The 22,530-nt window shown below is 36.5% G+C and overlaps 2 protein-coding genes and 1 long non-coding RNA gene across 3 annotated transcripts; 2 read left to right on the forward strand and 1 right to left on the reverse strand.

Moving 5' to 3' along the window:
- Positions 1 to 850: 850 nt before the first annotated feature.
- Positions 851 to 1,574, reverse strand: LOC132600200 (uncharacterized). The gene is made up of 3 exons (XR_009567155.1): positions 1,369 to 1,574; positions 1,080 to 1,286; positions 851 to 944 (listed from the first exon to the last, which is right to left on the reverse strand). It is a non-coding gene; the product is annotated as an uncharacterized LOC132600200 (long non-coding RNA).
- A 9,030-nt stretch (positions 1,575 to 10,604) lies between these two features.
- LOC132600201 (pathogenesis-related leaf protein 4-like) lies at positions 10,605 to 11,360 on the forward strand. The gene has a single exon (XM_060313291.1). The coding sequence runs from the start codon at positions 10,686 to 10,688 to the stop codon at positions 11,175 to 11,177; it is 492 nt and encodes a 163-aa protein (XP_060169274.1). The 5' UTR covers positions 10,605 to 10,685; the 3' UTR covers positions 11,178 to 11,360.
- An 8,067-nt stretch (positions 11,361 to 19,427) lies between these two features.
- Positions 19,428 to 20,255, forward strand: LOC132600202 (basic form of pathogenesis-related protein 1). The gene has a single exon (XM_060313293.1). It carries the CDS (start codon positions 19,459 to 19,461, stop codon positions 20,002 to 20,004), a length of 546 nt encoding a protein of 181 aa, XP_060169276.1. The 5' UTR covers positions 19,428 to 19,458; the 3' UTR covers positions 20,005 to 20,255.
- The last annotated feature ends 2,275 nt before the right edge of the window (positions 20,256 to 22,530 follow it).

Consider the following 22,530-nt stretch of genomic DNA (forward strand, 5'->3'; position numbering starts at 1 on the left):
GGGAAAATGAATCATCATGCACAGATGGAACTTACATGAAAATATCAAAACTGCTTGCGCATGATTCTCTTCAGGGAATAAAATGCTTCACGTATAATATTATATTGTAACTGTACACTGAATGTTTTCTATATATATTGTAACTGTACACTGAATGTTTTCATAGAAATAGTAAGTATTAAGTTTGTATTGAATCCTATCAGATAGATGGCAAAAGTGTGGCTAAAACCCAAGGACAGACTGGTACTTAACATATTTTAACATTCTAGAGCCTAAAACACAGCTCATGCCTTAAGGACAACAAAAAAAAAGGACAAACACACTATACATTTAGCATGTCAAAATGCATAACTGGTGAGATAAAATAGTAGTTGCACCCAAAATCCTACTCCTCCTATTTTTCAAGTTCAGCACTCCACACTCACTTACTTAGTCAGCTATTGAGTTCAGGAGGGAAACCAGAGTTGATGCATTTTTTACACCATTAAGGACTTATAGTTGAGCACTAGAAGGTTCACAAACTCATTGTTCTCATCAGATACACATAATAAAGGGAAACAAATAAAGTCCATTTTTGAGAAAATTATCACCAGAAAACAACATTATAACTGAAATTTGAAAATGGATAAGTGTTTGGAACTTACAGCTATAATCTTCCCTTCTTCATTCACATAGTTGCCATTCTTTTTCAGTAAAGTTGACAAAATAACCTCACTTCAGCACACAGGCCTTCCATGTTTTTTCTCCTATCATTAATCAAGTATAGATTAAAAAACAAAGTAGCATGCAACACATTTTATTTGGTATAATAAAGTGATTTTCAAAACAAAATTCAAGGTAAAGAAACTTACCATTTGACGACCTCTCCTTGCATTGCTTTTGCTACCACCGGCATGCGGGACTTTAAGTGTACTTCGATTTCTTGTATTTTGTTCACTTTGTTTCTGCGATTCTCAAAGATCAATTTAATTAATTATATATATATATATATATATATATATATATATATATATATATATATTGATTTTATTGGACATGAATTAAGTGAGATAACTAGACTTTTATGAAAGAACAATTACCTTCATCTTCTCTTCTTGATAGTGATGCACAAAAGCAGCCCACTCAATAGAATCCACGTATTCCGGAGGATTAGCAAGTATCTCTTACTTACTTTTGTTAGGGTAGAAGGTTTTATTTCTTAATGTATATTTATAGGCCCTCCATCTATCGCGTAAAGTATGCATCACCCATTTAATTCCAACAGCATAATCAAACTCAAAATTCTCCTTCAAATGAATTTACATTCATGAACCAATATTTAATGAAAAAAGATATACTAATTGAACCTGAAAAAATTAAGATAGTTACCTCAATAAGCTGCCACTGTAGGCGATTTTTCGCGTCTGGCATTCTATCCCATCTCTCAACTGATATTGGACAAATTATTGACTTTTGTGAAAGTTTTCCAAGAAATCTAACAAGCAAGTTTGAACCATTATCACTTCCTTGTCCATCCCCGTTGAGTTCCACCATAATTTTTTTATTTTTTTCCAAGTTCCAAACTCGATCTGCTTGCATCTTTTGAGTTGTAATTTCTCGAGTAGAAATATCTATCATTTAACAAGCAATCATCAACATTAATGAGAAAGCGGAATTGCATTCTTATGTTTCCAGGAAAGTGGAATTCAATTCTTTTGTTAACAACAACATAAGATGAAGAGTTAGAGTCTTCATTTCACACACAAACACACATTCCATACCTAAACAAGAACAAGCAAACATAAAAACTTCCAAGATATAACAGTTTTAAACAACCAATCAAACTCCATTATTTCAATTCAACAATTGCATTAAGTTTATCTCTAACCTCTGATATTGACAAGTAAGGGCTCCTCTTTCTCTTTCTGCTGTGAGTTAGCTTCATTAGAGCTTGAAGAGGAATTTAAGTTGTCATCACTGAGTGTAGGGGTTTCTATGTTCTCATTCTCATGTTGGGCATCAAGTTGATCACCACTAATTTGTTGCTGCAGATTTTGAGAAGTTGGGCTATTATTATCAGCTTGCTGTCCTCTTAGACTTTCCAACAGTGCTTGAGCTGAATTCTTGCGTTTTCTTTTCATGGTCTCCTAGAATATGATAGTTTTCATGCAGAGGTTACTTTAAAGGATACAAAACTTTAAGTTACTTAAATCTATTGAAAAGAGGGAGAAGACAACACTACAAGGACAACTAGAATAAACTGAAACAAGCCAAGTAGATTAACAGGTCCTAGTTCTATTTCCATGACACAATTTTGTGTGAAGATAATTTCACCAATTAAAACTAGTTTCCTTAGTATGCAACTTGATGAGCTTAGAGAAATTTCAAACTAAATGTGTCAAATCCTTGCGCAAATACAGAGCATAAATGGGTGTGACTATCACTGTATTAAACCAATATCAATACTAACTAGGGAGTGACCAGCAAAGGAAGCTACTAGCACTTGAGAAGACTCACCAGATGTTTTAACCAAAGAAGAAAAGCTAGCTTTTTAACAGTGACTCACCCCTGATGAGCCTTTATAAGCACCTCTTACCCGCACAACAAGGAAAAGAAAAAAACTTCATCAAACTTTACAACACCTATTTCTATTAACACAAATTAAAATCTAGAAATCACTAATCTGCATCCCTCAACAACCAAAAAAAGAACAAAAAGAGAGAAGGAAAAACAATTCATTCATGGTAATGTTTGCCTTCTTCTTCTATACAATACAAAATAATTGAGTTTAAGTGAACAACTAACATCAATAGCTCAATTTTAATCTTTATATCCTTATTTTATGTTTATCCTTATTTTATGTTTATCAGTTTGCCAGCTAAATAAAAATACACGAGGTAAATTGCTGGAAAATATTGATTCTCAAAAAAGATCAAAACTTTCTAATGAAATCTTGAATTTTGATTTCCAAAAGTATAAATATTTCATCTTCCATAAACCAAACGGTACAAATTTCAAAATATTTCATCTTCCAGAAACCAAACGGTACAAGCATCGCATAGCACTTACTCAAAGTTCAGCAAAGACTCAGTAGCTAATATAAATCTGTGATCGAATAGTCGAATAGCTTCTTCTAATTATCTCATACCATAATAAAGTCACACTTTCTCAACTCACTTCTCAAACAGTTTCAACATAGGCTACACTTGCCTATAGTTTAAATCCATTGAAATTGAGTTATGAAAACAGAGTTACACTTAATCCATAGTTGGTGTTACATATAGATGCTTCGCTCCCAGTAGTGGTAGTTTTATTAATCAAAAATCACAAAAGCAATTCCACACACAAAAGTACCTCAAAGTAAAACTCACGAACACAAGCGACCAAAGCCAAATTTCTTTCATGCATAGGGAATTTCTTTCCAAAATTGTTCCTTTCCCTAAAAACTTTCAGATTTTGCACAAAAAGAAACCCTAAAAGGAACCCATTGAAGATTGAACAAAAAAATTTACCACTTTCAAACATTTGTTACCTGGAAGAAGCGATTCTACAATTTTCCTACTATTCGAAGTTATGCACGGTGAATCAGTTGAATTTTCATGAAGCAATCGAATGATTTTGGTGGAGTACGAATTTTGGGTGAAGTTTTTGGGTGGAAAGAGATTTTGTTGAAAGAGAAAACTAATAAACACCAAAAGAAAAATAAATGGGGGAAAATGAAAATAAAGGGTGGGAGTGAAATTTAGTACCCGCCTTATTTTCCCACGAAATTTTGCCATCGGTTCTAACACCGTAGAAAATTTATCATTTTTTGGTTAGTTTTGCCACGGTTTTTGGAACCGTGGCTAAAAAACCGTGGCTAAAAGGCGCTTTTTTGGTAGTGTCTGAGCCAGTGATATCGAACGTCAATATGTTTTGTGCGTGAGTGGTACCTCGAGTTTTTGCTGAGATCCATAGCGCTTTGACTATCATAATGAACTGTGTATTCTTCTTGTCGAAAACTCAGTTCTTGAAGGAAACATTTCAGCCACATAAGCTCCTTCCTAGCTTCAAATGCGGCAATGTATTCAGCTTCTGTGGTTGATAGTGCTACACACTTTTGTAACTTGGATTGCCATGACACAGCTCCCCCTGCAAATGTGAATATATAACTCGAAGTTGATTTCCTGCTATCATAATCTCCTGCCATGTCAGCATCAGTGTAACCTTCCAAAATCGGCTTAGCTCCCCCATAGCACAAACATAGTCTGGATGTACCCTTCAGGTACCGTAGTATCCACTTGACAGCTTCCCAATGTTTTATTCTTGGATTTGATAAGTATCTGCTCACAACACCGACAGTATGAGCAATGTATGGCCTTGTGCACACCATTGCATACATCAAACTTCCAACTGCTGAAGAGTAGGGCACTGCTTTCATCTTCTTCTTTTCTTCTTCGGAAGAGGGACAACTTTCCTTGCTCAACTTGATGTGATTTGCTAGTGGAGTACCAATAAGCTTGGTATTTTTCATGTTGAACCTTTTGATCACGCGTTCAACGTATTCCTCTTGTGACAAGAACAATTTCTTTGCCTTTCGATCACGAATGATTTTCATGCCCAAGATATGTTGTGCAGGGCCTAAGTCTTTCATATCAAAGAACTTAGACAAATCTTTCTTCAAGTTGTTGATCATAGTTGCATCCTGGCCTACTATCAGCATATCATCCACATAAAGCAGAAGGATGATAAATTTTCCATCGGGGAACTTCTTCAAGTACACACAATGATCTGCAGTTGTTCTTTTGTATTGATGTTTCAGCATGAATGAGTCTAACTTTTTGTACCATTGCCTTGGGGCTTGTTTGAGACCGTAGAGACTCTTCCTTAACTTGCAAACGAGATGCTCTTTCTTTGGGATTCGGAAACCATCGGGCTGCTCCATGTATATTTCTTCCTCCAAATCACCATGCAGAAAAGCTGTTTTTACGTCCATCTGCTCAAGTTCAAGATCCATAATTACCACCAATCCGAGAACCACTCGGATAGACATCATCTTCACAACCGGCGAAAAAATCTCATCAAAGTCGATTCCTTCCTTCTGTTGGAAACCTTTGACTACGAGCCTTGCCTTATACTTCACGATATTTCCGCTAGCATCTTTCTTAAGCTTGAAGACCCATTTGTTCTTCAAGGCCTTCTTTCCCGGTGGAAGTTTCACCAACTCATATGTTTGATTCTTTTGTAAAGAATTCATTTCTTCCTCCATGGCCTGTCGCCAATTGGATTTTTCACGATGAAATTGAGCTTCTTGAAAGCTCTCTGGCTCCCCCTCGCTGGTAAGAAGGATCCATTCTGTTGGCGAGTATGACCTTTGAGGGATTAACCCTCGTGCAGAGCGTTGAACTTGATTATTTCCAGTTACGTCTTCGGGTGAAGGCTCCCTCTGCTCAAGAATTTCTTCGTTTTGATCATCATCAACATCTGTCGGATCAATGTTTTCTTGTTCATCATGGACATTATCATGAAGTTCCTCGTTGTTGAGAGGAATGTGTGGTGATTCAGGGACATCATCTGGAGCATGATAACTTCGTTGCTTATTGACTGTTGGAGCACACTCATGAAACTGGTTTTCATGGAACACGACGTCTCTATTTCGAATCACTTTCTTCATTTCGGGATCCCACAGCCTGTATCCGAACTCTTGATCTCCATAGCCGATAAAGATACACGGAGTTGATCTGAGATCAAGCTTCTGCCTCAACTCCTTAGATACATGCACAAATGCCTTGCACCCGAACACTTTCAAGTGAGAATATGAAATATCTTTCCCAGACCATATCTTTTCTGGAACTTCAAAGTTCAATGGGACTGAAGGTGACCTGTTTATAAGATAACAAGCTGTCAGAACAGCTTCGCCCCAGAATGGCTTTGGCAGTTTAGCCATACTGAGCATGCATCAGACTTTCTCAACAATAGTGCGGTTGATTCTTTCAGCTACACCATTATGTTGTGGTGTTCGTGGCACCGTTTTCTCATGTCTGATCCCATGTTCAGCACAATATGCAAAAAACTCCTGGGAAGTGTACTCGCCTCCATTGTCGGATTGGAGACATTTCAGCTGCTTTCCAGTCTCCCTTTCTACCATAGCATGGAATGTCTTGAAACGACCGAATACTTGATCCTTCGATTTGAGACAATAAGCCCAAACCTTCCGTGATGCGTCGTCGATGAATGTCACGAAGTATTTGCTACCACCAAGAGATTCTTCTTCAATGGGTCCACACACGTCAGAGTGGACAAGGCTCAACAACTCGGAACGATTCTTTCTGGTGGAACTGAAAGAAACTCTATGTTGTTTCCCCAATAAACAGTGATCATAGGGATCCAAAGTTACGTCTTTATCTATTGAGATGGCTTCTTTCTTTGCAAGAGTCGTCAATCCCTTCAGACTCATGTAGCCCAATCGTCTATGCCACAAGTTTGGCGATGTCTCTTCTTCAACTGCATTGAGATTCGGTCGATACAACTTTACATTGGTTTTGTAAAGAGTGCCACAAATATGTCCTCTAGCAATAACCATAGAGCCTTTGGACAACTTCCACGTACCATCCTTGAACATATTTCCATACCCCTATCGATCCAGAGCTACTCTTGAAATCAGATTCAATCTCAGATCCGGAACATGACGAAACTCTTTTAACACAAGTGAGCTTCCATTACTAGTTTTTATGTGCACATCACCAATGCCAACAATGCTCGAGAAACTAGTGTTGCCCATCTTCACAACACCATGGTCTCCAGACTTATAAGTACTGAACAAATCCCGGTGTGGAGTGGCATGGAATGATGCAGCAGTATCAATCACCCACTCAATATCATTTGTGCCCACGTGTAGGCATGCTTCCTCTCCGCATGTAACAAGTGCAATGTCTGGTGACACGGTGACCATGGTCTCACCATCTTCCTTGCTCGAACTCTGGTTAGTTTGAGGCTGCTCCCGTTTAAGCTTTCGACACTCCACCTTCTTGTGGCCATAGTTGCCACAATAGTTACAATAGCCCTCGAACCAAGTGTTGGTATCGACGGACTTTCCCCGCTCTCGTGATCTCCCTCGAACTTGAGATCTTCCTCTACTTTGACCTCGACCTCTACCTTTGCCTCGGCCTCTTCCTCTACCTCCGCTTCTACCTCCGTTGCGTCCACTATTTTCAGAAACAAGGGCATATGATTGATCTACCCCGGCTTCTTTTCTTCGCGATTCCTCGTTTATTAAGGCGTCCGTGACCATCTGCATGGTCACCTTACCATTGGGGGCGGAATTACTGAGAGTGACGACAAGAGTCTCCCAGCTATCAGGTAGAGAACTTAGGAGAAAGATTGCTTGCTCCTCATCTTTGAGAACCCATTCGGCTGCACTTAGCTGGTTCACGAGATCTTGGAACTGACTTGTGTGTTCTGTGACAGAGGTACCGCTACGTAGCTTGTAATTTACCAATCGCCTCATCAACAATGTTTTATTTCGAGCCGTTTTTGCTTGGTACATGCTCCCAAGCTTTTCCCAAAGTTTGTAAGCACTCGTTTCCTACGCGATATGATGGAATACACTATGGTCAATCCACTGTCGAATTTGTGCGACAGTTTTCCTATTCATTCTTGCCCATTCTTCGTCTGTCTTCTTGTCGGGTTTGGCACCTTTATTTTCGAGTGGCTCGGCTAAATCCTTCAAATTTAACAAGTCCTCCATACGAGGTTTCCACATGTTATAATTTGAGGATGTTAGCGGAATCATGGTATTCGATGATGATTTCTCCATGACAAAGTGCACTTAATCTGCTTGTATTGGACTGTGGAAGCAGAATCAGGAAAAACGGGACTCACGGTTGAATCCGGAATGGTCGAAAACCTAGGGGACCGGTCTGACCAATCTAAAAACCGGGCAAAAACAGAGTGAACCGGGCTGCACTAATTCAAACCGAACCGGGCCGGTTTAACCACTGGCTGGTTGAAAGAGTCAACAAAAGAATGATGTGGCAATTGGACTTTGACCAGATCTGGTTTTGGTCAAATGGGTTAGTCGGATCGGTTTTCTCCGGTCGTCTTCTCCGGCGAGCTGGTGGCCGGAAGGTGGCGGAGCGGCGGCGACGATGGTGGACAGAGAAACTTTGACTGGACTTTTGGAGGCCTTCTGGTGGTCGAAAAATTCCGAAAAATATATATTCGGAATCCTCGGAACGAGATCTTTCTAATGGTATACTCAGAGTACAATTTTGGGATAAAAAATTTTTGACTGAAAATTTTACGAAACTGTAAAAGATTGGCCTGGAAGATTAACCAAGCTCTGATACCACTTGTTAGGATTGGAAAAGTCTTCTATTCATAACCGGAACAGAATTACAATAGGAGGAGCAACTCTCACACTCAACTATTACAAAAAACCAATCCTAAACTGAATACCTATATCTCACTCAAGTGTTTTCCTTACTGTTTTTCTCTCTTGCTCTTGGTGATGCTACAAATGATAGAAGGCTTCCCTATTTATAGGGATGAAATGAACCTATTGATGTCATTTGTGACTCAAGCAAGCACTTGACAATTTGCCAAATACAAGGAAGATGTTTTCTTCCTTAAAACAAGGAATATGTTTTCTTCCTCAAAACAAGAGAAATGTTTTCTTCCTTGTTTTCTTCCTTAAAATGAGGGAGATGTTTCTTTCCTCAAATTATGGGATGGACCCAACAGGTTCGCCTTGTGATTTGTGAACCAGCATCTGTACAGGGCCTTTGAAGGCACTAGATTTCATATGCTAGACATATCTCATATGAGTGAGTTTAGAGCCGATGCCCATCCGGCTATAGAAGGTGGGAAGAAACCTGATGATTGCATGCACTGGTGTTTACCAGCAGAGGCGGATCTAGAATTTAAATTTTAGGGGTTCAACATCTTAAATTTTTAGCACTAAACCATTATATCCTTATGGGTTGATATCTACTATTTATTGTAATTTTAGTAAATTTTTACACATAAATTTATAACCCGCGTCAAAAGTTTGGGGTTCAATTGAACCCCAAGTTACAGAGCTCCATCCGCCTCTGCTTACCAGGACTTGCACATACCGGGAATGACTTGTTTGTAGCATATTTAAGTAATATCGAAGATAGGACCTAAGTTATGACGATTTCATTCTTTATGTACAATTTCTTTCTGTTAATTTCTTACAATTTTCTTTCTTGAAGGCAATCTTGTTACAACGTTGTATTCATTTCTCATCTATAATATTTAGTTAGCGACTGAATGTTAAAATTCGCAGAAAACAACTGCTAGCCCTTCCATCACCTGAAGGTAAATGTGTATTTGACACTTCACTAGTAAATGGCGAAAATTTGCCCAGGCTTATAGCTCTTTTTTTTTTCTTTATTTGATCAAGCTGGTTTACTGCAGTAATGGTCAAATCTGGCCATTGTCTAACATGGTTCCTGAAATCTAGACACACCAACACGCCACGCGCTCCCCCCCCCCCCCCCCCCCACCCTCCCATGCGCGCGAAACCCTAAAAAGAGAATGTAAAAAGGGAAAACAGAATATGAGAGGGATGAAAAAAAAAGGTTCAAATTAACTATAATCTTGTTTCAGAGTTCGTAAAATTATCCGCTAATAGCGTCGATTAACTGAACCTTTTTATCAGTCATATTATCCTCTTTTAACAGGTTTGTGAAAATTCAAGAAGGTTCACGACACAAAGTAATAGTCTTTCCATTTCCATGTTAATAATTTGAGGTGACTTTACTCTTGCACCTGATGACTTTTCTGTCCACAAGGCATTAATTTAACTTTGCTTTTGCGTATATGCAGTTTAATTACAATGAATTTTCAAAGTCTACAGCGTGATTTTGGCATGTCCTTAAATTGTGGTTCATACATTGAAAAGTAATTTTATTTTACTTTGTCTAGAAACCTTGAATTACTCCCATAATTGCGCAGAGTTGAGAATCCACATTTTATTTTTGAATTAATTCATGTCAAAAGGCAAAGTAGCAGTGCATAAGAAAAGTAAGTACTTGAGCTATTATATACACCAAAAGTTAAAAGAATTGTTAACGAGTATTAGTTCAACTAGTTGCAAGAATTACCTCCTACTCTGATTAAGTTACTAATTCACGCTTACTATATACACGTACAAGTTGATTTTAAAGTAATCTTGTACATAAAATTATTTGCCATTGTTTAATTACTAAAAGTTCTTTCGATGCTAAAACCATGGGCTATTAGCAAAATATTTTTTTAACAAACAAACAAAGAAGCAAATAAATAATAATATTCATAATACTAAAAGGGCTCCTAGCATGTCTCTCTCATTTAAAAAAGTTTTTCTATTCGCTTATGAAATAAAACATAGTGATAGCTTGGTATATTAGGCTTGTGAAGTGATAGCTTGGTATATTAGGCATGTGAGCCTCTATCTTTTTCAATTTGTCAAGTCATGCTGAACGTTAAACACAATTTTTAATCCTACACTCTCATTTTTCTACGGTACTAATTTTGTCACTTTTTCTCAAATGCCAACATTCACGGGCTAACCATAAACTACTTGTTTTTCAGCAAAATTTTCTCCTTTTTCGTCAAGAAGTGCCTATAAATACCAAGCCATCTCACTTTTCCAAATCAACAAACACAATCACCTTCTCCATTTCCCTCAAATTTGCCTCAAAAAAAGCAAAGAAAAGGAAATGGAGATCTCAAAGCTTTCAACAACCCTTGTTGTGATCATGGCCTTAGCCATGGCTCATTCTTCATTGGCCCAAAATTTGCCGAAAGATATCGTTATAGTCCACAACAAGGCCCGTGCTGAAGTTGGTGCCCCACTCCCACCGCTAAAATGGAACGAAACACTTGCAAAATATGCTCACGATTATTCCTCCACTAGATTAGCTGAATGCACATTGGTACATTCAGATTCACCCTATGGTGAAAATCTTGCCATGGGCTACGGTCAATTTTCGGCCGTTGAAGCCGTTAACTTGTGGGTAGGAGAGAAACCTAACTACGATTATGCCACAAACTCTTGCAAGCAAGGGATGTGTGGACATTATACTCAGGTGGTCTGGAAAAACACACTTCAAGTTGGATGTGCAAGGTTGAAATGCGATAATGGTGAGGCGTGGTTTGTATCATGCAACTATTATCCCCCTGGCAACTACATTGGCGAGAAACCTTATTGATTGATTTTAATTAAGATGCATGGTTTCAAAATTACTTCTTAATTACTTTCATCTCATGTAAGTATATATGTAAGGTTCCAATTCTCAACATGTAACAGGGCAAGTTGTCCTACTGTGATCATCAATCCGTTTCGTGAAAACCAAAATGGAATATTATAAAATTAAAGACTCATTTTGGATGAAGTGTTTTGGTATATTCTTTATGATCATCAGCTTACATTTTCTCTTTAATAATTTCTTAGAAATTTCAATATCTTTGAGATATCATGAAGATCTACTAGATAACTCTATTCTCGTTCCGTTCCGATGAGGGTTAAATCTCGTGGATGTCAAATACTATAGACTTGTAATTAAGATGGATTGATGTTGGGTTTAATTGATAGGTTGAATGGGAAATGGAGGAAAAAGAAGTGGAGGGAAAATGAGTTGTTTCCTCTTGCTTTATGAAATAAGCATGTGTCCCTCATAGGTGGTGGGAATAAAAGTTCTCCTACTTAAAAGTAGAAGCACTCCTTTTTGTTGCTAAAGGGTTATGAAGAGGATCTCCCCTCGCGTCGTTGCTTAGCTCAGCTTCGGATTGATAATCTTTTTGGACCAAATTTTCTTTAATTTTAATTATTTATTTAATTAATTAAAATATCCAGATCTGACCGGTTAGTGACCCAGATCCGCGTGTCTGACCCGTAACCTTTTCTTTTCCGGATTATTTTAAATTTCCCACCAGTTGTAACGGATTTTGTGAAAGGTTGCAAACCTTTTCCCAACCAGTGCATTAATGGCTATAAATTCCAGTTAATACTCAGATTATTACTTACGAATTTTCTTATATTCTCTATTCTTCTACTCTCTTAAAAGTTTTCTTCTGTGTGCTCTACTGCCGTTAAGTGGTTCGCCTGACATCGGAGTTTTTGGTACCAATACACCGGTGAGTGAAATCTTTCTATCCTCGGAGGATATATTCCACTTTCAACCGCGGGTACTTGAGGGGAATAATTTCCTTAAGGACACACTGTGCATTCAGTGGACTAGATTTTTGTTCCTTAAAATATTTTCATATACTCTTTCTGATTATTTTTCCAGATTCTATTTTACATTGATTTATACTTTATGATTTTGTAAAGTTACTGGTTTCTGAAAATTTTGCTAAGTTACTGTTTCATAATACAGATTGATAACAATCTTAAGGAAATTACTGTTGAAATATTTATATTAATCTGTTTTCTGTTTTGGAGACTAAAACCTTCTGATTTTCTACTCCGTTGGAATTTTTCTAGTCCAACTTGAAGAACATAAAAACTTCGTTGGATTATTAAAGTTCATAACAGTGACGTGTTTTGAAGAATATAAAAACTTCATCGTGAAACAGATTCTGAATCAATTTGAAAAAGATATGTCTTCTCTGTTTCATTTGCCATTTATTAAACAGTTTGTCAATTATTGACAGTGAAGAATGGAAACAGAAAGTGATGTTAATGCTCCTGATGGAACTGCGACTGTTGATACGACTGTTGGTACTACTGTTGGTGCGACTGTTGGGGCGACAAATGTTGCGTCGTCAAGTCGTCCAAATGCTGCACACGCGGTGGCACTGGCAGAGAAACCGGGGAAGTTTTCTGGTATCAACTTCTAGGCATGTAGAAGTTCACAAATGAAAATCCTCTTGTTACTGAAGAAGGAATGCCTGAAAACCAGCGCTTTATGATTACTGAGGCTTGGAAGCATGCAGATTTTTTGTGCAAAGGATACATCTTTAGTGCATTAGATGATGATCTATATAATGTCTACAGTTCTGCCAAAACTTCAAAAGAATTATTGCTTGCACTCGAAAAGAAGTATAAAACTGAAGATGCATGCTTGAAAAAATTCGTGATTGCCAAGTTTCTTGACTACAAAAATACAGATTGATAACAATTGATACATATATATGGGTAACTTACAAAGTTATTTGGACGGTTGGGGTCTCCTAATAACATTAAAGAATGTTAATTTTTTATAATTTTAAACGTTTCTGCTAAATAAATACACTAAACAATATGCTATTAGATTTAATGATGTTTTAAGTCATTTTTCTTGTTGAATTTTGTTTTTGTCTTTGAGATGGTGGCTATATATTTTTTGAAAATTGCCGCAGTATTTTTTGAACATACAGAATGCACTGTTTCTAATTTTATGAATAATTATTAAACTTATAAAAGCATTACATAATTTATTTATGTAGTAAAGAAAAAACAAATGGGTGGCAATAATAAGCTGCACCCATAATAATGGATTAACGAAGAAAATAGAGATGTTGCCAATACAATATGACAATATTATGGAGATGTTTTTCATTTTTTTCATTTTATATTTTATTACAAAAATTAAACTATAATCACGTTTTAAGAAAAATTCTATCTTTTTAAAATTATTACAACAAATGAATCTCAGCCTTCACTTCTTTCTTGGACACATGACAAGTATATAACACTGTATCGATCTTTAGTCTTTACTGGATGATTTAGTACCGGAGGGGATCAGTCCTCATTCCTTGGTAATGGTATAGGCGGCAGCCATATTGTTCCATTTTAATGGTGGGGGTGGAACAAATTTTGGGCAAGTGAAGGGCCCTTGGCTGAGACCATGCCTCTAGGCCCAAAGATAAAAGAAAGTTTTGGGCCTTTTGGGGGGGGGGGGGGGGGGGGGGGTTCTTCAATGTTTGTCCCTCAAATTGATGTTTTTTTTTTTTTTTTTTTTTTTTTTGGCTTAATGCATATGCGGTCTCCTAAACTTATCTCTTTTTTCTATTTTGGCACCTCAACTAAGTGTTATTCCTATTGAACGCCTGAACTTGACTTCAAGTGTGTCTATCAAACACAATCCGACCTACATAACATATATGGTGAGTTTCAATTTTTTCAGCCTTGTGCGTGAATGTTAATTGCATCCTACATGGAAAATTCAACCAATTAAAACACCCACCCATTTTAATTATACACATAAGATATTAAGTTTTAGTTATGAATTTTTAGTTTTCACTTTGGTTTCTTATTTTTTAGTTTTTGACTTTTTAGTTTTGGGTTTTAATTTTCCAGGTTTTGGTTTCTTATTTTTCAGTTTTAGTTTCCCATTTTGATTTCCTATTTTCCAGTTTTGTTATTTGGTTGGTTTAAGTGGTGTTATTCACTTGTATAACACAGTAGCACATGTCACGACCCAACCCCGTAGGCCGTGACTGGTGCCCTAATTGGGTACCCTGACATACCTATCCATATCGAATCACATCCAAATAGCATATGCGGCCATAAGTACTATATGCCGTCTCAAACCATATCAAACTGTATCAGACACATTTCAACGCAACCATGTGCGAACATATATATATATATATCAAAAAGCCGGCAAGGCTGTCAAATGTATCAAAAGCCGACAAGGCTATCAAATGGCGCAACGGCCCAAAACATAAACAAAGTGCACGCCGACAAGGCTGCCATAACGAGTAGAATCATATAAACACAACTGTACAGAAGCAGGCACACACACCCACAAATACGTCTACAGACCTCTAACAGACCAAACGAATCATATGGCGGGACAATGCCCCGCCGTACCCCTGAACGAATATACGTACATACATAGCGAACAAAAATATATACCAAAAGATATGCTCTGAAAGGAGAAGAGCACTCCAACAGCAAAAAGGGGGTGTCCTAAACCGGTGGATCACCAAACTGTGCGTCTGTACCTGCGGGCATGAAACGCAGCCCCCGAAGGAAGGGGGTCAGTACGAAATATGTACTGAGTATGCAAAGCAGAATGTACAGAAAGCAAATCTGAGATATAAACGAAATGGAATTATCAAACATAAGTGCAAATCCAACATATCAAAATTTGTTTACTTTCAAAAACATGTAAGTCATGCATCGGGTACAGAAGAATATGGTCGCCCACCCGTCGATGGCGCCATAACACAGCATAACACCAGAAAATCTCAAATCTCTGTATCCCTGTCACATATCACATCACAACATAACGCCATACACAGCATAACACCAAATATAGGTGGAACCCGACCCTCTTTTGCGAGTAGCTCGGTGAACCATAAACACAGCATAACTCCGGAGTATATCAAAATGCGCACGATAACGGAACCGGCCCGGGACTCGGCGAAAGGAATAACAAAATGCATGAATAGAGTCGTGAGTAGTCATATGCATAAAATCTTTATCATAACTTCAAACATAAGTAAAATGATCATATTTGAAATCGGGATAATGGTCATACCAAATTCTTTCAAAGATTCTCCGAATTACATAAAGGAAGGTCGCGGGACCCACGGACGGGTATCGACCCGAATCAGGCCCGCTTATGAAAAACATACTCATTATACATCATGCAAACTCTTATGGAAATGTTGGAACAATCCGAGCCTTTATGCGAAAGATATGGCATTAAAAAAAATTACAAGATTCATTAAAGTGAAACCTTTTTGTACAAAGTTTGGAAATCCCTTCTTTCAAAAAAACATAATGGTTCATTTTTCATCAAATCATACCTAAGAGTGCCAAGGAATATATATAGATCATATCATGCTCGGATTTCGGATTTGGAATTTCCTTAAGGCTCTAATCTAGCCTATGTGAAACTAAGGCATGCCAAGAAAAGAAGGTTGCTTTACATACCTCGTACGCACTCCAAGATAGCCAATCTAAAGTAAATCCCAATCTACGCCTCGGGCTCCCCAAGGTCTACAAATACGCCAACGAATATCCAATATTAATCATAGGCACTTAAGCAATTATTTATTCCAAACTATCACTAAATTCTACAGAAAATTCGGCAGCATTTCCCCTGTAAAAAGGCCATCCTGAGAATTTAACTCGCTCAAAATCAACAACAACAACCACAATAACCAACTTAGCAACATCGATAATCAATTCGAAAGACAAAATAACAATAGTAACTCTCTTTTACATCATTCAACAACTTCCCAACTATTCAATTCAACGGCTTACATTCAAGCCACGATATCGCTCACACATTCAATTATCAACCCGAATCCTTACTAACAATATTCAAGGGCATTCTAAACAGTTTACATAATTTTTCCAACAATCCAATAATTTTTCTCCAAGTTGGCCGAAAACAACCCCCTAAACCGAGAGCCCCACTGTGCCCACCTTCCGACTTTCAATTCATGTTTTGTATCACAATTCACAATATAACGATATCAATTCCATAAAATACACAAATTACATCAACGCACAATAACCCTCAAATCAGCCCACAAAATCTCAACATCAATCTTGAGTCATCCAACACTCAATTCCAAACAACATTTCGTAACGACGACAACTAAAACGCTAAGCGATATTAGTGTGTCCTTTGGCATATAGTATGACCCATATTCATCTACCATTACACAAGCATATAATGGTGATTCTTAGCCACCCTACACACTACAACAATTTAACATACTACAAGAATTAATTCATCAATCCAATACCACACAACACACACACACACTTCACACGGCCAACGCACCCATCACACACCCCACTTCCAACATACAATATTTCATGATTTCCATCCATATTAACATACTACAACATGAAATAAGAGTTCACAACACATAGAACAAGAGCAAAACTTACCTTTCTTCTTCAATACCACAAATGACTAGGGTTTGCAATTGGACACAATGAATGGTTAGATGATCCAAACAATACTTCCACGCTACTTAGGGACCTCAATATAGTGGGTTTACACCAAAGAAATAATTTTTGGAAGGCTTGAAATGATCTTGGCTTTTCTTCCCTCTTGGCCGTGAGCTCCTTGGTGAAGCTCTTCAATTTGGGGCTTTATTTTGCTATGTGAATAATGAAAGAAAGATGACTTGAAGTCATCTTTTAAGTCCCACTTAATATCTCTCTATTGTCTTTGGCCCACACAATGTGTTGGACCAATTAAAATTGGCCACACAATGTGTGGGACCAACTCCCCACTTACACGGCCACAAGACCTTTTTTTTTGGCTAAATTTTTAAATTCCAAATTTATGAATTGTGGTCCCAATTTTTCCTAAGTGTTCAATACCAACAATTTTATATATAACTTATAGCTCAAAATAAAATCAAATGGTCAAAAGTCCCGACTTCAATTCCCGGAATGGTCTTGGCCTTAAATTATCATAGTTACTCCGGGTTGTCCCAATGTATAAAAATACGGGACATAACAGCACACTACTTTCTATCTAATGTGTCTAATTAAAATGGGTGGGGTATTTTAATTGGTTGAATTTTCCACGTACGATGCGATTGACATTCACGTGCAAAACTAAAAAAAAAAAAAAACTCACCATATATGTTATGTAAGTCAGATTGTGTTTGATAAACACATTTGAGCCCAAGTTCAGGGGTTCAATAGGAATAATAATTAGTTGAGGTGCCAAAATGGAAAAAAGAGATAAGTTTAGGGGGCTGCATATGTATTAAGCCATTTTTTTTCCTTCGCCTAAAATACCCCAAAGTTCTGAATTCGAATCCCGGCTTAGTAAAAAAAAACAAATCATTTCACAAGGCAGAGTTCGTAGCAAAATTTGGCCTGTTCGGACAAAAGTTAGGCCTTAAGAATTCTAGCAGAGTAAAAAAAAAAAATTGCCTTGCAAAATTTCGCAAGGCAAACCTTTGTCTTAAGGGAGGATGTGCCTTAAAATTCTGTCTTATAAGGCTGAATTTTAAGGCAAATTCAGACAGACTTTTCGCGAAGCCTTGTCTTGCGTTTTTTTTTTTTTTGATTGAGCAGGAATTCGAACCCAGAAACTCAAGATATTTTTAGTCACTTTTTTAAGCGAAGAACAAAAATTAAAGACCAGCAATTTGAGGGACAAAAATTAAATACCAGCGCATTTGAAGGCCAATCCGTGCAAAAAAAAAAAATGTACATATATAGTCATGACTCATGAAGTCGCTCAGGCCTTGTGCTGATATTGCCAAGTAATTGCACGGTCTATCCTTCAAATGGACTAGTCTTTAATTCATGTTCTTCACATGAGCTAGTCTTTAATTTTTGTCATTCAAAATCGAATTTATATCTAGCATGACATAAGGTCTTTAAGGATGTTGTCATCCTTCAAATGGACTGGTCTTTAATTTATGTCCTTCAAATGAGCTGATCTTTAATTTTTATCCTTTAGAATTGAATTTATATCTAGCATGGCATAAATTCTTTAAGGATGCTGTCATAACGCGTGAATATTATGATGCATACGTCTCTAGACATAAGTTTGATTTTGAATGGCAAAAATTAAAGACCAACGCATTTGAAGGGAAAAAATTAAAGACCAACACAAAATAGGGACAAAAGTGCAAATTACCCTATATGTCAGCGAACATGTGAGATGTTTGAAGTTGAGCTAATCTCACATTAGGTTGACTGCAATACTATGTGACACCAGAATAAATATTAATTAATTAGTTCAACTAGGAACAACAAACTATGGAGGAATTGGCATCTTAGATCCTAATGTACACTTAAGTATTATTAATTTAATGGCGGCTTTCCCATTTCAGGAAAACTACCAGCATGGATACATTATTTTAAGGGGGCTGCGCTTAACTATAGATTATATAAATTTGCATTAATTTAAACAATAGCAAAGCTTGAAAAGGACAATTGCTCGAATATTTCTGCTACAACCATAACATATTAAAAACGTACATTCTATGAGCAAGATATCAAACATATTGAAGGACTTTTTTGATATTAGATTTTCTTCAAATCAAGAAAAAAGATTGTGTCAAAAGAGCAATGAGGAAACGCCGTTAATAAAAGAAACTAATGATTTATGAGTTTAACTTAGTTGTATCCATCGTCGATAATGTAGAATTTTTTTAACACTATTAAGTCACTTGAAAGATAATTACACTATTACAGCCTAAGAAACAATCCACAAAATGTGGGATTATAACATGAAAAATGAAATAAGCAATTCTCAGTAGGTTAAAATATAGATAATATTGCATTGTCAATGTATATAATGATTATTAGAGTTGGTCAAGTATAATGATCACTGCAATATTTTTTTCTTAGTGGCGGCTTTTGCTTCCTAAACCAATTAAATAGTTGCATGATCTGACATTCTTTGACTTAAACAAGATAGTAATTAATATAAACACTTTTCAAATATGCCTGATGATTGTTAATCGTCGAATTCATTTTTTTTTAACAACTTGCAACTTTTTAACTCAGCATTCTTCCCTATTTAAGCCCATCCATATTATACGTTGTTCTCATCAAAACTCAAAATGGGATTCTCCATTGGCTTAACAACATTAGTTGCTTGTTTCATCACATTTGCTATATTTCACTCATCTCAAGCTCAAAATTCTCCTCAAGATTATCTTCACCCTCACAATGCAGCTCGTAGACAAGTTGGTGTCGGCCCTATGACATGGGACAATAGGCTAGCGGCCTATGCCCAAAATTATGCCAATCAGAGAATTGGTGATTGTGGGATGATCCACTCTCATGGCCCTTACGGCGAAAACCTAGCCGCCGCCTTCCCTCAGCTCAACGCGGATCGTGCTGTGAAGATGTGGGTCGATGAGAAGCAATGGTACGATTATAATTCAAATACTTGTGTACCAGGAAAAGTGTGTGGACACTATACTCAGGTGGTCTGGCGTAACTCAGTACGTCTTGGTTGTGCTAGGGTTCGATGCAACAACGGGTGGTATTTTATAACGTGCAATTATGATCCACCAGGTAATTACAGGGGACAACGTCCGTATGGTGATCTTGAAGAGCAACCGGCCTTCGATTCAAAGTTGGAACTTCCCACAGATGTCTAATGAGTTTACATGATCAAATTATGAATGAATAAAGCTTCTTTAATTATTAAGGAAAATAAAATCCAGTGCTATGCTATGCATGTAATGTTTGCTATGCTATGCAGGTGATGTTATCTTACGTAGTTGGATAATAATCTAATGGTTGTTGTTGTATTCTAACTTGTGAACAATATGGACCGTTTGGACCCTTGTATCTTCATGTTGGTTGATGGAATCAGTTTATATATGAGTGTTTCATTTGTTGGTTTAAATTCAATATCAATATATTATACTAGTCGCGGAAGGCCCGTGCTAAGCCCGGGCCCAAACTCAAGATATAAAAGTAGTACGTAAATTTTATCAAATAGAAAGTATAATTTATGTTAGATTTGTCTACTATATAATTAATTTATTGTAATTGTAGGTTAAGTATATTTTATTGATAGGTTGTTATAATTATTAAGGTTTCTTGATCATATAATTGGATAAATTTTAAATTATTTATGAGGAAGCAAGTTTAGTAGGAAACTTAGCAAATATCAAAGGGACGCAAGTGATTCGATAAATATGATAGAGCATGATAATTACAACTGGACGAAGATCATTTAGTATTTTTATGATTTCGTGAGAATGCGATTTTTTTTATAGATAGAAATAGATATATTTTAATATTATTAAATTTTCACTCATTTAATTTATGTTTCGAGGCTTTATGCTAGTTAAATGTGAGTTTTAACCTTATTTTTAGATGAAATTCAAGTGACAACCTAAATTCATTAAAATAAGCCTCAAGAATCAATTTAGTTCTTCATATAATTAGTTTTTAGTTAATCAAAGAAGAGATAATGAATATAATTTGATTTTGAATTAGGCTGGTAATGCTACGTTCATCTTCAACATTATACAACACCATCCACTAATTTTTACTTTTTGTATTTGTAAGCACATGCAATCTCACTAAAGAAGCAACATGTTGAAGGTTTAAAATAATAAAGGAACATATGACGTGAGAAATGTTTAAATGTAAAGTAAGACCTAATAAATGCTTCAGTTGAAAAAAGAAAATTTGGCTCTAAATTTACCTAAATTTTACCCGTCTAAGGACAAATAATTTAAAAGGTACTTCCCCGGATTCATATTATATGGTGTTTTTAGCTTGGACACACTCTTTCAGAAATTACTCACCCCTAGAAAGTAAGAAATCTTTTGATTATATTAATCCTTAATTAAATACTATCAATTTACTACCATTTCTTGCTTTTGAAATTATTCACTTATCGAAATAAAGGTAAATTTGAAAAAATAATAATACATGCTTGATTATATAAATAATTAATTATTTTAAACTAAATATAAAAGTTAAAACAACATATAGTACAGATCAAAGGGAAAAACTAATAAGCAACAAAAAGAGATTTTTGAAACAATCACACAACGCATCAATTATAAAAGCCCACATGGAAGTGGTCTTCACTAATAATGAGAGCAAAAATAAGCAAATGAAATTATGCAAGGACAAATCAAAGCAGCCAGTGTAAAAATAAGCAAATGAAGTTATGCAAGGACAAAACATTTTTTTTTTTGTGTGTGGCTTGCCCTTCAAAGGCACTGGTCTTTAATTTTTGCCCCTCAAATTGTTGTTCTTTAATTTTTGCCCTTTGCCTAATACCCGGAGGTTCTGGGTTCGAACCCTAGCTCAGTACAAAAAAAAAAAACAGAAAAAAAAATCGCAAGGCAGAGGTTTGGATTCTGCCCGAGGCTTAATTTTGTTACAAAACTCTGCCTTACGATTTTTTTTTTAACTGAGTCGGAATCCGAACCGCAAACCTCATGGTATTAGACGAAGGGTAAAAATAAAGACCACCAATTTGAGGGCCAAAAATTAATAATCGTGCAAATGACCCCTCACATCCTCACTTATATTAAGTAGTAATTCTTGTTTTCCCTTTTTGTTGGCATTATGGGGTGTGTGTGTGGACTCTGGTAGTTTACTGCTTTCGGCCCAAATTCTGCTGTAGGAGGTACCTTTGACCAGGTTAAATACACTAAAGAATTCTTTTACTATGAAATCATTTAAATGAAAATCCATAAGAATAAGTGCTGTTAGTAATCTAAAAAATCTACCGGCCAGAATATTCTTGCTAGTGTTTAACAGATTAAAAGCATTGATATAATTAAAAATAATTACTCTAACAATGCGAATAAGTTAAATCTATTTTTCCTTATACTAACAAGACTCGTTCGTTACTTGTGCTATATGCGCGCCTAAGAATTCATATCTCGATACGAGATAATATTACTTGGGCTTTTAAAGAGGTGTTTTCTATAGATAAAAATTTAAAAGAGAGTTAAATAAACATGTAGTGGAAAGTTACTGTACCCATATTACTTGAGAATAGAAATAGGGCCTTTTACAGGACTACGCTTAGCCGATGTATCCATTTATGAAATTCGCCTATTAAGCGATTTTAGAACACGGTTTTATATGTTGTATACCTCCCAGTTGTACAATTATCTGAGTTATATGCTTCGAAAGCATGCAATAAT

This window comes from Lycium barbarum, chromosome 6, assembly GCF_019175385.1.
Source record: "Lycium barbarum isolate Lr01 chromosome 6, ASM1917538v2, whole genome shotgun sequence".
Taxonomy (NCBI): domain Eukaryota; kingdom Viridiplantae; phylum Streptophyta; class Magnoliopsida; order Solanales; family Solanaceae; genus Lycium; species Lycium barbarum.

Excerpts from the sequence above, each read along its gene's own strand:
- LOC132600201 (XM_060313291.1), top strand. The coding sequence starts at position 10,686 with ATGGAGATCTCAAAGCTTTCAACAACCCTTGTTGTGATCATGGCCTTA.
- LOC132600202 (XM_060313293.1), top strand. The coding sequence starts at position 19,459 with ATGGGATTCTCCATTGGCTTAACAACATTAGTTGCTTGTTTCATCACA.